A 14,135-nucleotide genomic window follows, 5' to 3' on the forward strand; every position below is an offset into this window, starting at 1 on the left:
TAGGCAATATGAATGTTAAAATTATCAAACAAGAAAAAAATATAAATAAATATGAAGGAGTAAGTTACTTATAGCAAACACAAGGAGACAACGGACGGAGACCTTAAACTTTTAAGACACTCACCCCCTGTCACAGATCTGGGCTGAATCCATCATTGTTCTTTAGCTCACTTCGCCACCCCAGTTCAGACCCAGCCATATGCAAATCAGTCTTGACCCTGTTCCTCATGGGTATAATCCAGCCTGAACTGACAAGCCAGGTCTTCCCTGGACAGGAAACAAGCATCCTGGGACGGGTTTCGGGGTAACACCCCTCAACAGCCAGGCTAGCTTGAATCCAGTGACAAAGTGAGCAAGAGACCCACATCTGGGAATACCCTGGAGAATCTTACTTACCCTGTAAGCATATATTAGCGTGTAGTGTTTTAGATTCACATGCTATGCACACTCCTACCATCTAGTGTTGGGCCCGGACTCTGCAATTTGTTTTCTCAAGGAAGTCTTTTATGGTTGACGTTGTGCGTCTTATCTCCTTCTACTCGAGACAATGTGCTTGTTACCTTTGTTAGACTGCAATGTTTTTCCCTGCCATACAGAAATTGAGAATGTAGTCTGCTAAGTTAGCATTTGCAGTCAAACAAGCTTAAAGTTGTTGTGTATATGTGTCACCAACTAATCACTACAGTAGAAGCGGGAGGGTGCATGTCAATTTGCAGCACTACACGCTACGAATAGATGCTTAGAGGTAAGTAACATACTCCATTCGTAGCATGTGCTGGCTGCACATACATATGCTATGCATAGACTGTAAAGAAGTACTCCTCTTGCGGTGGCTTTAGGCATCAGATGGTGTATTTGCTTGAAATAATGTGCGTAGAACGGTTTGTCCCCACTAGAGGTTGTTGTCTGGCTTGTACATCCACACAATAGTGTTTGGTAAAAGTATGTGGGTTTGTCCATGTTGCCGCTCTACAAACGTCTATTAGCGGGATATTTACCAAAAAGGCCACTGATGCTCCCTTTTTCATTGTTGAATGAGGCCTTGGCACTCTGGATAGTGTTAGTTTTGCTTTAATGTAGCAAATCTGTATACATTTTGCAATCCATCTTGCAATCCCTGCTTTCGAGATGGGACTACCTTTCCTAGGATTTTAAAAAACTACAAAGAGTAGTTGTGTTTTTCGAAATGTTTTTGTACATTCCACAAAGTACATAAGGGCTCTTTTACAATCTAGTCCATGTAATGTGCCCTTTATGCACCGATTCTAGTTTTGGGAAGAAAACCGGCAAGTCTACTGTCTGATTTAAGTGGAAAGGGGATATAGCCTTGGAAATAAGGTTCCACAATAGTTAGTGAGTGTATTTCGCTTACTCTTCTTAGCGATGTAACTGCAACAAGGAAAGCCACTTTCCATTTTAGAAACTGTATTTTGGATTTTTGCATCGGTTCAAATGGTGTAGACAATCATGTCAACACTATGTTTATGTTCCATCAAGGCACAGGAGGTGTTTGTGATGGAATTACTCTTTTGAGCCCCTCCATGAATGCTTTTAGTACTGGTATGCGAAAAGGTGATTGATGTCTTTTGTTTTGCAGATTTGCAGCGACTGCTGCTAAATACAGTCTTATAGAAGTGTAAGCTAGATGTGATTTTTTAGATGTAACAAATAACATACCAGTTGCTGCTCAGCTGGAGAACATGGGTTTATGTTGTTTGCAGTAAATAGTGGACAACAAGTTTCCATTTTGCTGCATAACACGCACTTGTGGTTGGTCTTCTGGCTTCCTTAAGGATGTTCATACATTTTGATGGTAAGTCTAAGTGCCCATATTCTACGACCTCAGGAGACAGATTGCAAGGTTGAGTTGTTGCACGTTTGGGTGTGCGACTCTGCCCTTAATGTGAGTGAGAAGATCTGGAATGCTGGGAATGTACTAGGGTTAGTTCCAGTAGTGTTGTACACCATGGTTGGCGTGCTCTGCGAGTATCGTTTTTTGTGATTTTTGTCTGTTTCCTGACCAGATAAGGAATGACAGTATTGTCTTTCAACTGTGGATGCCTGGATTGTTAAGTGTTGGCATTTTGCATTTTCTGCGCTGGCAAAGAGATCTATTGTCGGAGTTCCCCACAGTGCAAGTATGTCTGTAGGACTTGAGTTTGGAATTCCCATTTGTGGACTTAGTGCTGCAGTCTGTTTAGTAGGTCTGCTACTGTGTTGCCCACCCCTGGTTAGTATTGTGATAGAAGGTGGATCCTGTGCCTGATGACCCATTCCGTATGAGTTGAGATAGCTGTAATGAATGGGCCCCTCCCTGTTTCTGGATGTAGTACATCGCAGTCATATTTTCTGTGCATAGAAGAATATTCTTTCCGGTTATGTTGAGTAGAAATGCTTTAAGGTGTCTAGTAGTTCAAGAACATGGATTCTAAATGGCTGTTGTTGTGCAGAACAGTGCCCCTGTACTGTAATGTCTCCATATGAGTACCCCAACCCAGGACTGATGCATCTGTTGTAAATCGTTACTTGCGGGATTAGGTCTAAAAAATGCTCTTAACTTTTGTGTGTTTTGTGTATTCCGCTAATGTAGTGCCTGATGGGCCTTGGGAGAAACAAACACTAGATCTTCCATTTTGCCCCCTGCATGTGACCACTGTAATGCTAGCCCTCCTGTAGGGGGGGGTCTCATATGTAGTCTTGCTTGTGGAATTATTGGTCTGCAGGAAGCCTTCATACCTAGAAGATGCATCACCATTTTGTCACGATGTGGCTGAAAAAGAGCCAGTTGGTTCTGGAGATTGCGAACCCTTTGCGGAATGGGATAAGCTTTCGTTGTGATCAGATTGCGTATGGCTCCAAGATAAGGTTGTATCGGGAGTAAATAGGATTTTGTCACATTTATTGTAAATACCCATTTGTTTAAGAGGTTGATAATGGTTTGGGTGTCCTGTAGACATTTCTGTTTGCTGGAACTCTTGATCAGCCAATCGTCCACGTAAGGTACGACATGGTTGTTTCCCCTTCATAGACATGCTGCTACTACAGCTAGACATTTGGTGAATACCCATGGGGCTGTAGTTGCAGAAAATGAAAGTACTTTGAACTGATAGTGACGTTCACTTACCACAAACCGGAGGAAGCGGCGATGTGCCGGACGGATTGGTATAATAAAGTATGCATCCTTCAGATCTAATGCGGTCATGAAGTTTCCTTCCTGCACTACTGGTCTCACATCCTTTTGTGCCACCATGTGAAAGAGTTTGGATAGGATGTGTTGACTAAGTGGGCACAAGACCAGTATGGGATGAAGCGTCCCATCCTTTTTGGGCATTAGGAAGTATAGGGAGTATACTCCTTTCCCTTGATATTTAAACAGGACCGGTTCTATGGCTCCTTTTTGTAATAACACTTTTACTTGTTCCTTCAGCAGATGTAGATGATGACAGAGTGTTTGTTTTCTTGGTGGGATATTTGCTGGTTGAGTTTTGAACTCTAGGCAATATCCCGGCCTGATGTCTAACACCCATAAGTCCGATGTGACTTCTGGCCACAACTGATGGATTTGCTGTAGCCTTCTCCAACAGGTAATGTGGGATTGCGGTGGGGGGGATTGGGGTGGGGGATGACTAGTAAGTCACTGTTTTGAGATACAAGCTCTCTTTCTCTACCTTCTCCTCTTGATATAAATCCACCTCTATTACATCAATTTCCTGATTGCTGGTGGTATTGTTGTTGCTGGCGTTGGTAACTTGGGGTCTCTGGGGTGTTATTCTTTGAGGGCCCTCTACGTTGATACCTCTGGAAGGGCTGGTGAGTCTGAGAAGTCAATCAATCATTCAAACATTTGCATGGCTCCCATTGATGTTGTGGTCTGTGTCCTTTTTGATTTTTTCAAGTTGAGTGTCCTCTTCTGGACCAAAGAGATGCTTGCCATCAAACAGTATGTTTAAAATGTGATGTTTCACTTCTGGCTTGAACCTTAATATGCAAAGTCACGCATGTCATTGTAGTATCACAGAGAAATTAATGCCTCTCACAGCCATGTCTGCAATATCTAGAGCACACCAGATTGGTTTGTTAGATATCCATCTTCCTTCTGCAACCAGATCTTCCCCTTTTTTCTTATACTGCTCTGGGAGATGCTGCAATAGTTCTATCATCTCATCCCATCTAGCTCTATTTTAGCATGATAGAAGGCAGACCAAATAGGCAATTCTCCAGTGATTTGCATGTCCTGTAGCAACCCTTTTTCCTGCTGCATCTATGCACCTACTCTCCTTGTCAGGAGGTGGCGCTTCCCCTGTGGTTTGGGATGCTGCTCTTTTACAAGCTGTAGCAATGACTAAGGAGTCCGCAGTTGGGTGCCTTCTGATGTAGAGAGAGTTGGAAGGCCTGTACTTTATTTCAATCCTAGGGGTAAGTCCCCTCAATTGGACTGGGTTAAAAAATATATTTAGATACTTCAGCATAGAACCTATCATGGGTATATATTGGACTGTGCTTTCTGTTCTAGAAAGCATTTCTACCAGAAAATCAGTTTTCCCCTCTGTAGTTTGCATTAGCAATTTATGTTATTCCGCTGCCCTTTGTATCTCACTATGATACAAGGAGGTATCACCAGGTGGAGATGCTTTAGGCGGAATAGGAAGTTATATTTCAGTATCTGGAAGGACCACATCCTAATCATCCCATGGGTCTGGACTGTTTGTGGATCTCCCTGTGAGTCAGAAAAGTGGTCTGTATGCTCTGCGCGGTCTCCATCCCTTAACTTCTTGAGCAGGTGAGGGTGACCTTGTGTGTAGTGCAAGAGGTAAACTCGATGGCATGGGGCCTATGGTCCTATGTTCTGTTGCTTCCCTTTTTGGTAGTGGCTGTGGAACATCTAAGTCCTGACTTTGTCTTTTGGATGCTTCAATATAGTGCTGCTTCTGCATGAATTCATGAAGGCCTTCAAAAACATTGCCTTCTACCGCCTTTATTAATTTTGACTGTGCCTTGGCCGGTGTCTCGGTTGCTGAGGAAGGCGTTTTTGTGTTTGACGTTGTTGCAACCAAGCTGTTCTTCGGCGTCAAAGTGACCATGATCTTTTGTCTTAGTCTGAGTAGAGGAGAATTTCGAACCTATATGGCTTGACGCCGATCGCTTATTCAGTTCAGACTGGTTATCCAGAGACGAAGCAAGGCTTGGGTGTTTTGTCGCTGCGGAGGTCTGGCTCGAGGTAGACGGTGGTTTTTCGCATCTACGTTGGCCTGGTGTCGGCTCCATGCCTCTCAGGAGGCCATCTCACCCGATAGGGATCAAGAATTCTCTTGTCCTGTCTCGGCTTGAAGATGCGCTCTTGATGTGGACCAAAGCCCAAGGACTTGGGCGCACCAAGGCTTTGAAGGGGAGGCTTTTGTAGGATTTTCTTTAAATGGGATGGGTCAATTCTACTCAAGGCCTTGGCATCATCTTCATTCTGGGACACGACCCTGGCAGCGGAGACTGATGCATAGTCTCCCCAACCTGCATATCTGACTCTTCTCCCCCATTGGACTCATCGGAGGTGACACAGTGTGAGCTGGTGATGACGCACCTTCATTCAGTTGTGGCATCGGAGTCTACCTCACCCATGCTGGTGGGCTTCTTCTGGGGAGAACTCCGCCTCCATTGCCATCTCAATGTTGTGATCTAGTCTCCAAACCTGTCTTCTTCGAAGTGTTTTCTTCCTCAAAAATAACTTAAACGAGGTGCAGTCCTGTTCTTTGTGCTCCGGCGACAAACACAGGTTACAGACATCATGGGTGTCAGAGTAGGCGTACTGTGTCCCACATCAAGAGCATCTTCTAAAGAGACTGCAGTTTTTAGCCTTCATAACCAGAAGAATATAATTCTAGACGCGAGTGAAAGGTGATGTCAAAGTTGGCTGCTTCTGATTGACTCCTACACGGTTCCAACGGTCGTAGAAGCCGTATGTACGATTTCACTGTAGATTTCCATTTCCCCCCGTTAAGCGTCCGTACTCTGCATGGGCGTCTACATTCACAGGGCTCCGACGCAGTCTGTCCAATCGCGATGGCGGAAAAAATTATCCAACAAAGATGCCGTTGAACATGCGTATTGCCTCGAGGAGGATGAAATACGACGCACAATGTAGACCATAAAATACTTCTTCGTGAAAAACAAATTGCAGAGTACAGACCCAATAGTGAATGGCTGCAAATACACAAGCTATGAACACTCCTGCCAACACATGCTACGGATATTACATTTCTCAGCATAATGTTAAGCCCTTTTGCATCACCTGTCACTCAGGAGAGGGTAAAAGTAAATTATTCTATTACAAAGGTGCCCAAGAAAGTCAAGGAGAGCCAGATCCATGCTATATGCGCATAAAAACAAGTTCCACTTATATGTATGGTATGCAAATTTATCTTGTGTTGGTATCCTTAAAATCTGGCATGCATCAAAGCCTGCGTTGTCAGTGCCTTTCTATATCAATTTCAAAAGTTAATCTTTCCAATCCATTTGACCAGTTTAGCACAGCAATCCAAAATATGGAAGGAATGAACATGCAACAAGAAAATTCAAAGATACAAGGTAACTTTAATACACATTTATTAATACTGTAGGTTAACTTCTAAAAGGTATAATTCTTACTTGCTGCTGATAACTCCTCAATAGCACCATGAAAAACATCAGTTGTAAAAACTGGTGCATTGTCATTTATGTCAATGACTTTAACTCGAAGTTCTATTGGAGGTTCGACATCACTCCCATCCTGGTTCAGGGCATAGCCTTTGAGCTGAAACACAGAAAAAAAAAAATGTTAAAAGTATGTTTGAACCAGAACCAGCTTGTGTAATCAATGGAGAAAACAACAGGGCACATGAGGTGTGACCAAGTCCATTTATCTGGGAGGCAGACTGCTGAAACTGAAAGCAATCTACAGCCTATCTGATGATCTCTTAATTCCACCAAGCTTAGATGGGTTTTACATAAGTTTAGTAGGCATGCGAGTATGTGAGAGTAGTGCATCTGCCTGAGCCGAGAACAAGACCGGCATGCACAATAGAAAGGTGCAAGCACAAGACACATGCATGAGACAAGAAGGCCTGCACACAGCACAGGATGTTGTGAATACACAATAGAGAGTATGTCCTTGTGGGAGCAAGCATGCACATGGGAGAAAGAAGCATTCAATAGCCCAGTGCGAGCAAGAGGCACATGTCGGAAACAGGTGCAGGAAGAAGAGACACACTTGAGAGGTGTTTGAGACATGCAAGAAACAGAGCTGCATTTGAGAAGGAGGCATGACAGGAGGTCCAGAGAGGAGCAACAGAGAGGCATGTGAGACAGGCAAAGAATGCAAAATTGTCTCTCAGGAGGCCTGCTAATTGGACTGTAGCAAGAGTACACAACTGCAGCAAATAAAACTTTGCCTGCAATTTGTTCATTAAAGTGACTGTAAAACTGCTACTATGTGACAGCAAAGCAGCAGGATTGTGTGTGGATCTGCAGCTCTACATGCCAAGAACAGATGCATACTGGTAAGTAGCATTTTCCGTTTGAGGCATATGAGCTGCAGATCACACACGGAGCATAGATTGTATAGCAGTACCCGCCCCTAGCGGTGACCACCAGTATCTGTTGCAGTAGTTTGAAATAGTGTTTTGAGTACAGCCTGGCCCACACTAGCTTGTTGTCTTGTTTGCACATCTACACAATAGTGCCTTGTAAATGTGTGCGGTGTAGACCATGTAGCTGCTTTGCAGATGTCATCTAAGGGAATGTTCCCTAAAAATGCTATTGAAGCCCCTATTTTTCGGGTAGAGTGGGCTTTAGGAGGAACAGATAACGTACGTTTTGATTTGTGATAGCAAATCTGTATGCATGTGACAATCCACCTTGCTATCCCAGATTTTGATATGGGGTTGCCTTTATGTGGTGGTGAGAAGGACACAAAAAGTTGTTTTGCGAAAAGATTTTGTCCTTTCAATGTAATAAAGCTGGGCTCTTTTAACATCTAGAGTGTGAAGAGCTCTTTCTGCAACTTTTTGTGGTTCCGAGAAGAATACTGGCAACTCTACAGACTGGAAGAGGTGGAAGCCAGAAATAACCTTAGGGAGGAATTTTGGATTTGTTCTGAGAACCACTTAGTTATGATGCAGTTGTAAAAAAGGTTCTTGAGTAGTTAGTGACTGTAGCTCACTGACTCTAAGGGAAGTAACAGCCACTAGGAAAGCAACTTTCTATGTTAGAAATTGTATCTTGCATTTGTGTAGAGGTTCAAAGGAAGGGCCCATTAGTCTTGTGAGAACTATGTTTAATTCCACACAGGTGAGGGTGGCACTCTGGGAGGAATTATTCTTTTGAGGCCTTCCAGAAACGCTTTGATGGCAGGTACCCTAAAAAGAGCGACAATATGGCTAGTAACTCCAGGTGATTGATGTGGAGTAACTTTTGTTGAGGTGTCCACCTGCCCTGCATGGTGGGATGTAATAGATGAGCTCCCCAGCCAGAGCGATGCGACCACCGTTAGCACAATCTGTGGAACCGGCTCGATGGACGGTCGCCCTTTGTAAAGGATTTTAGTGTTCCACCACTACAGAGAGCGATGCGTGCAACCGCCCACCAACACCAGATCTGTCAGCTGACCTTGAGCCTGGTTCCACTGACGTGCCAAACATTCCTGCAGGGGACGCAACTGGAGTCTTGCATGAGGTACTATATATATGCAAGAGGCCATCATCCCTATCAACTGCATGAACACTCAAGCTGTAAGAGTGTTGTGGCTGGAATTTTGTTATGAGGCTTTGTATGCTTGCTATCCTGGATGGACTTGGATATGCAAGTGCTTTTGAGGTGTTGATTGTGGCACCGAGGTACTGTTGTATGTGGGACAGTTGTAGGTGAGACTTTGCGTGGTTTACTGTAAACCCTAAGTCGTGGAGTAGTTGGATTGTGGCGTGTGTGAGATGTACACACTGATGGTATGAGTTGGCTTTTATGAGCCAGTCGTCTAAGTATGGGAAGATGTGGATGTGCTGTTGCTTAGGTGAGCCGCAACTCCCGCCAGACACTTGGTGAATACTCTGGGTGCTGTGGTGACTCCGAATGGGAGTACTTCGAATTGGTAGTGCTGACCGTCCACTAAAAACCTCAGATATTTCCTGTGAGAGGTGTGAATGGGAATATGAAAGTAGGCGTCCTTGAGATCTAGAGTGACAAGGAAATCGCCTTGTGAGAGAAGAGGAGGGACTTGTTGAAGCGTGACCATGTGAAAATGGTCTGATTGTATGTATAGGTTTAGGGGTCTGGGGTCTAAGATAGGTCTCAGAGAGCAGTCCTTCTTTGGGATGAGGAAGTATAGGGAGTAAACTCCTGTGTTTTGTTGAAGCAGGGGGACTGGTTCTATTGCATGTTTTTGTAGGAGGGAGATTACCTCCTGCTTTAGCAGCGATAAATGTTCTGGTGACATTGGGCACTGTCTGGGTGGTATGTTTGGGGGGCTAGAGGTGAGTTCTAGACAATATCCTGATTGAACGATTTGTCTCACCCACCTGTCTGTGGTGATGTTGTTCCAGACAGGTAGGAAATGTAGCAACCTTCCCCCGACTGGAGTGGAATGGTTCAGGGGGAGCGGAGGGAAGTCATTGGGTAGGGGTGGAGGCAGAGCGAGCATTGTTGGTCTTGCCTCTACCTTTGTTATGATTGCCTCTGCAGCCTCCTCTTCGATAACCTCTGGTGAATGTGGTTTGGGTAGGAGTCTTATAGGACGTGGAGGGGTTGTCAGAGGAGTAGCCTCTGGAGGTGCCCTTGTAAGAGGAGAGACGAAAGAAACTTCTGGGAGCTTGCGATTGCAAGGCTCCCATTGATTTAGCCGTGTTGGTGTCTTTTTTCATCTTTTCTAGAGATGAATCCACGGCAGGCCCAAATAGATGTTCCTGATCAAATGGTTGGTTAAGGATGGAAGTTTGTACTTCAGGTTTAAAACCTGAAATGCGTAGCCATGCAGGTCTACGCAGAAGGACACTTGTGTTGATGGCTCGGGAGGCGGTGTCTGCCACATCTAGAGTGCAACGAATGGAGGCTTTGGTTTTGTATTTGTCAGGAAGGTGCTGCAATAGGGTCTCTAGCTCGTCATAATGTGCCCTATCGTATCTGGCTAACAAAGCTTGAGTGTTGGCAATGCGCCATATATTAGCTGCTTGTGATGCTGTGCGTTTACCAGAGGCGTCCAAGCATTTGGTCTCCTTGTCGGGAGGTGGAGCGTCCCTTGACGTTTGAGAGTTAGCCCCCTTTCTGGCATTGTAGACCACTAAGGATTCCAACGGTATTTGGCCCTTAATGTATACGGGGTCTGCTGGGGCAGATTTGTATTTTTTCTCTATTCTGGGGTTAATAACCCTAGCCCCAACAGCTCTTCTTGTGGAGGCTAGTGTTTTGGCGACAACTTTTTTGGTTCAGAGGGCTTGCGTGGCACCGAATCTGGGGTGGATTTGTGCTCTTTTGAAGTGTGAAATTTTTTGGTCTCTGTAGGAGCCTGCGGAAACTATGTTTTTTCGGTTCCGATGGTTTTTTCGGTTCCGAAGGATGAGAATGTGAACTTTTTGGTAGTGTATTTTTACTAGATTCCTATGACTTTTTCGGAGTCGAGGGGTTGGTGCCTGTTGCTTTCAGTGCCGAGTGCGTCGATGTGGAGTCAGTGGTCGGCACGGAGGTGGAGGAAGGTTTCTTTTTGGGTGCCGGGGTTTGGGTTTCGGCACCGATGCCAGGATGACTCGATCCCGAGTGGCCTGAAGGCTTAGTTGTGGACTTCTTTGCCGGGCCCGAAGGCGAGGCGTGAGAAGTATTGTCTCGGTATGCACCTGGGCCCGAAGGTGCAGGTGTTACCAAAGCCTTTTTCAGTGGTGGGGGTAGGGGGTCGACGTCACTACTTACGACTCGCTGCCCAGAAGTGATGTCTTCGATGTCGGAGTCATCGGCTTCGGAGGCGCTAACGGGGCCTACTTCGACCAGCTCCTGTTCTGGTAAATCGATGCCCTCCTGGAAGATGCCGTCGGGAATAGTGCTCCAGTGAAAGGCAGAGGTTACACACCTCAAAGATCTGTGTATGGGAATTTCGACCCACATGGAGTACACTTCTTAAAAAGATTCCTTTCCATGAGCCATATGTAATGGCCTAGATAGGCCCAAAGGCCTTAGTCGACGACCGGATTCGAGGACTTCGAGTTTGAAGAGATGCGTGACGACTAGGGATCGCGATCGAAACAATACCGGAGAAAGGGTGAAGGATTGCGCGTCGAAAGTTGAAAGTCGTAGAAACTGCTTGCTTGACTTGAAATCCCAGCTCACGACCTCTACGAGGGCCCAATCAGATCAAAGCACAGTCAGCTCGCAGCAAAAAGCCTCCTACTCGGACCCACAGCCATGCGCCGACTAGATATACACTGCTGTAATGATACTGCTGTCGGGACCCCTCCACCACCTGTCAACAGCGCGATCGGGAGGTCAGGAAGCTGAGAGCGTAGAGTGCCCCACATGTGGCTTGTACCACGTAGAGAAAGCGATGTCGACGGGCTCATATGCAGAGTCAGGCTCGTAACACACCACGAGCACCCAACCCAACTTGCAGCTCCACCTTGTTATATTCAAACATCTTCTTCGCAGACAGCACAGATGCTCATTATGTTACCAGTTTTGCCAGCTTTCCAACGATTAAAACACTTGCCTTCCACACTTGCCTTCCACAGTGCACATTTTACAGACCAGTCTCCTACATGCGCAGCATAAATGCACAAATGCAGTATTGAGTATCAGATGAGCCGATGTTGTTTGTGTTGACACTAGAGGGATCTGCTAATCACCGCTTTTGCCGCCGCCGCAGCCATTTTACAAATACATAGGAAGTCCATGCAACATTCCGGCTCCTTACACTTGAAGCCAGACACCATCTGCAGCATTTGTGGCCTTAGCATCTGTTTCGCTCTGATCCCATGAGACTTCACCCCCCTTCTCACTATTGGCAGACTGATGCTGGTCACCCACCTCAGGACAGCAACTCCGGACTCCGCCGAACTCACATGAGCCTCATAAACCGGCAAAAGCCCCTATCGCCGCCATTTTGATGCTTCGTGTGCCTGTGGCTCTCGGTAGCGCTCCATGCGGCGAGGGTGTTTAGATTGACATGCCAGCTTGTCAGAAAACATACTACCCCTGCCACAGTCCAAGGATGCTGCTTCCCACGCCGACCTCCTCTCACAAACCAGTTTGCTCACGTTCCGTCAATCGCCCAGGGACCGCCGCCATTTTACCTCTCGGCGTTCCACATGACTGGGATGTCAAACTCAGTCTTATTCAGCCCCAAACGTGACATACAAATCACTCACTCTTGTTGTGTGCCATCAGGGTCATCAGGGTCCCGTCCGTGATCCCAGGGTCGCATTAGCACCAGCGTGAGCCGCCGGGTTCGGCAGGGTCCTGTGGCTGCAGGCGCCGTTCGCAGTTACCGCACGGGAACAGGCTCCAGTGCTCCGGCTCAGAACTCGTCCTCAGGGGCACCCAGGTGTCCCAGATTCAGTCCAGATGGAGATACGACCCTCCGATCCACATATTTGTACTTTTCACCGGGCACAGCAATGCTCGTGACTCCCAAATCGTTCCGTGATCGCCGTCCACGGGAGGAGCGCTGCGCTAAGCCGCCATCTTCTCCGGCGTCCAAACCACGCCCTCGACACTTGGAAACTTTTTAACAGAGAATCACCAATGTTATCCTATGGGAGGAAATTCACTTAGCAGGTACGTTACTTTAACGTTACTTTTTCTTACTCGGTGCTGGATACCTAGATTCAGCACTGGGACATTTCCTGAAAGCAGTTGAGAAAATGCGTTTTGGTTAATCGGGTGATTTTTAGGGAATATTCTCAGTTTTCAAAAGTCGAGACACTTTTTGGGAGAAAAGTGTCAATGTTATTCTATGAGGAATAAGAGGTTATCGGTTTCCAGGTAGGTAATCGGTCTTTTGAGTTAGGGTTCTGGGGTAAGACTCGCTGGTCTCCCAGAGTCAGTGGTGCACAGTTGTTGCACCCCCAGTGGCACTAGGGCGGCCGGGTGCAGTGTGTTGAGGCCCAATGTTATCCTATGGAGGATAGGGGGGCTCCGGTCAGTGGCTGCTGGTAAGCAGGCCACGGGGTTGTGGGAGCAAAGCTCCAAAGGTTAAGCTCAGGGCAAGTTGGGGACCAACTCAGCACCAAAGGGGCACCCTCAGCGGCACTAGGGCGGTCGGGTGCAGGGTGCTGTTTTGAGGTCGGGTGCCCTGTTGATTTCAATGGTAATTCTCTGGGACAAAGAAACACTGCAGGCTCGGGACGAGGATCTTCCAGGAGTGACCACCCCTTCGAGGGGTAAGTTGGGATGTTGAGGGTTGGTTAGGCACCGCTGTGTTGGGCACACAAGGCCGTGGGTCGTCGGGTGCAGGTGTGCCTTGGGACGTCGGATTTTCTTACCCGCTCTGGTCGCGGTAGGGGGGTCCTCTGGATTGAGGCTGTAGGTGTCGTCTGGAGGCTTGAGGCAGGTCAGGGGTCGCCAGATCTCGGGTCAGGATCGCCAGGGGGACCTCCTCATGGTGTTTTTCCACTCAAGCTCGGGCCGGGTTCGGCGGGCGCAGTTCGCAGTTCCTGGCTTGCACCAGAAGCTGTAGTTCAAACACGTCCGGTGTTCACGAGAGAAACAGCTTGGAAAGTGAAGGAAGGCAGGTCCTCCGGGGTTTTGCTGGCCACTGGACACGCAGGGATTTTGCAGGAGCAGGTTCGAGGGGAGCCAGGCCTGTAGGGCTGGGGCCAAGTCAGTGGGCGTCCTCCTCTTGTTAGCTCTGCACTGCTTCTCGTCCTTTTCTTTTTCTTGTGGTTGCTGAATCTGCGGAAGGAAGGTTAAGGGTGCCCCTAAATACTTAATTTAGGGGTGTTACAGGTAGGTAAAGGGCATGGACCAATGGGTGCCTTCCCTGGGGTGGGTAGACCCCCTAATTCTGCCACTCTCCAGTGGGAGGGGTGCAGGAGCCTGTCCCTGGCTGGCTGGGTCCCCCCCATCCTCAAGATGGCGGGGACTCGAGGTTGTGCTTCACCTCGCCTCCCCAACCTTAAGGGTGGAGTTGG

At 47.0% G+C, this 14,135-nt stretch overlaps 1 protein-coding gene across 1 annotated transcript in view; it reads right to left on the reverse strand.

The window, feature by feature from the left end:
• The window catches only part of LOC146831408 (desmoglein-2-like), a 410,122-nt gene that overhangs the window by 215,764 nt on the left and 180,223 nt on the right, over positions 1–14,135 (reverse strand). Inside the window, exon 5 of the mRNA XM_085605709.1 lies at positions 6,640–6,784. Within this exon, the coding sequence (XP_085461835.1) occupies positions 6,640–6,784 (145 nt within the window). The remainder of the gene's footprint in view (positions 1–6,639; positions 6,785–14,135) is intronic.

The sequence above is a fragment of the Triturus cristatus genome, chromosome 5_1 (assembly GCF_964204655.1).
Source record: "Triturus cristatus chromosome 5_1, aTriCri1.1, whole genome shotgun sequence".
In the NCBI taxonomy this organism is placed as follows: domain Eukaryota; kingdom Metazoa; phylum Chordata; class Amphibia; order Caudata; family Salamandridae; genus Triturus; species Triturus cristatus.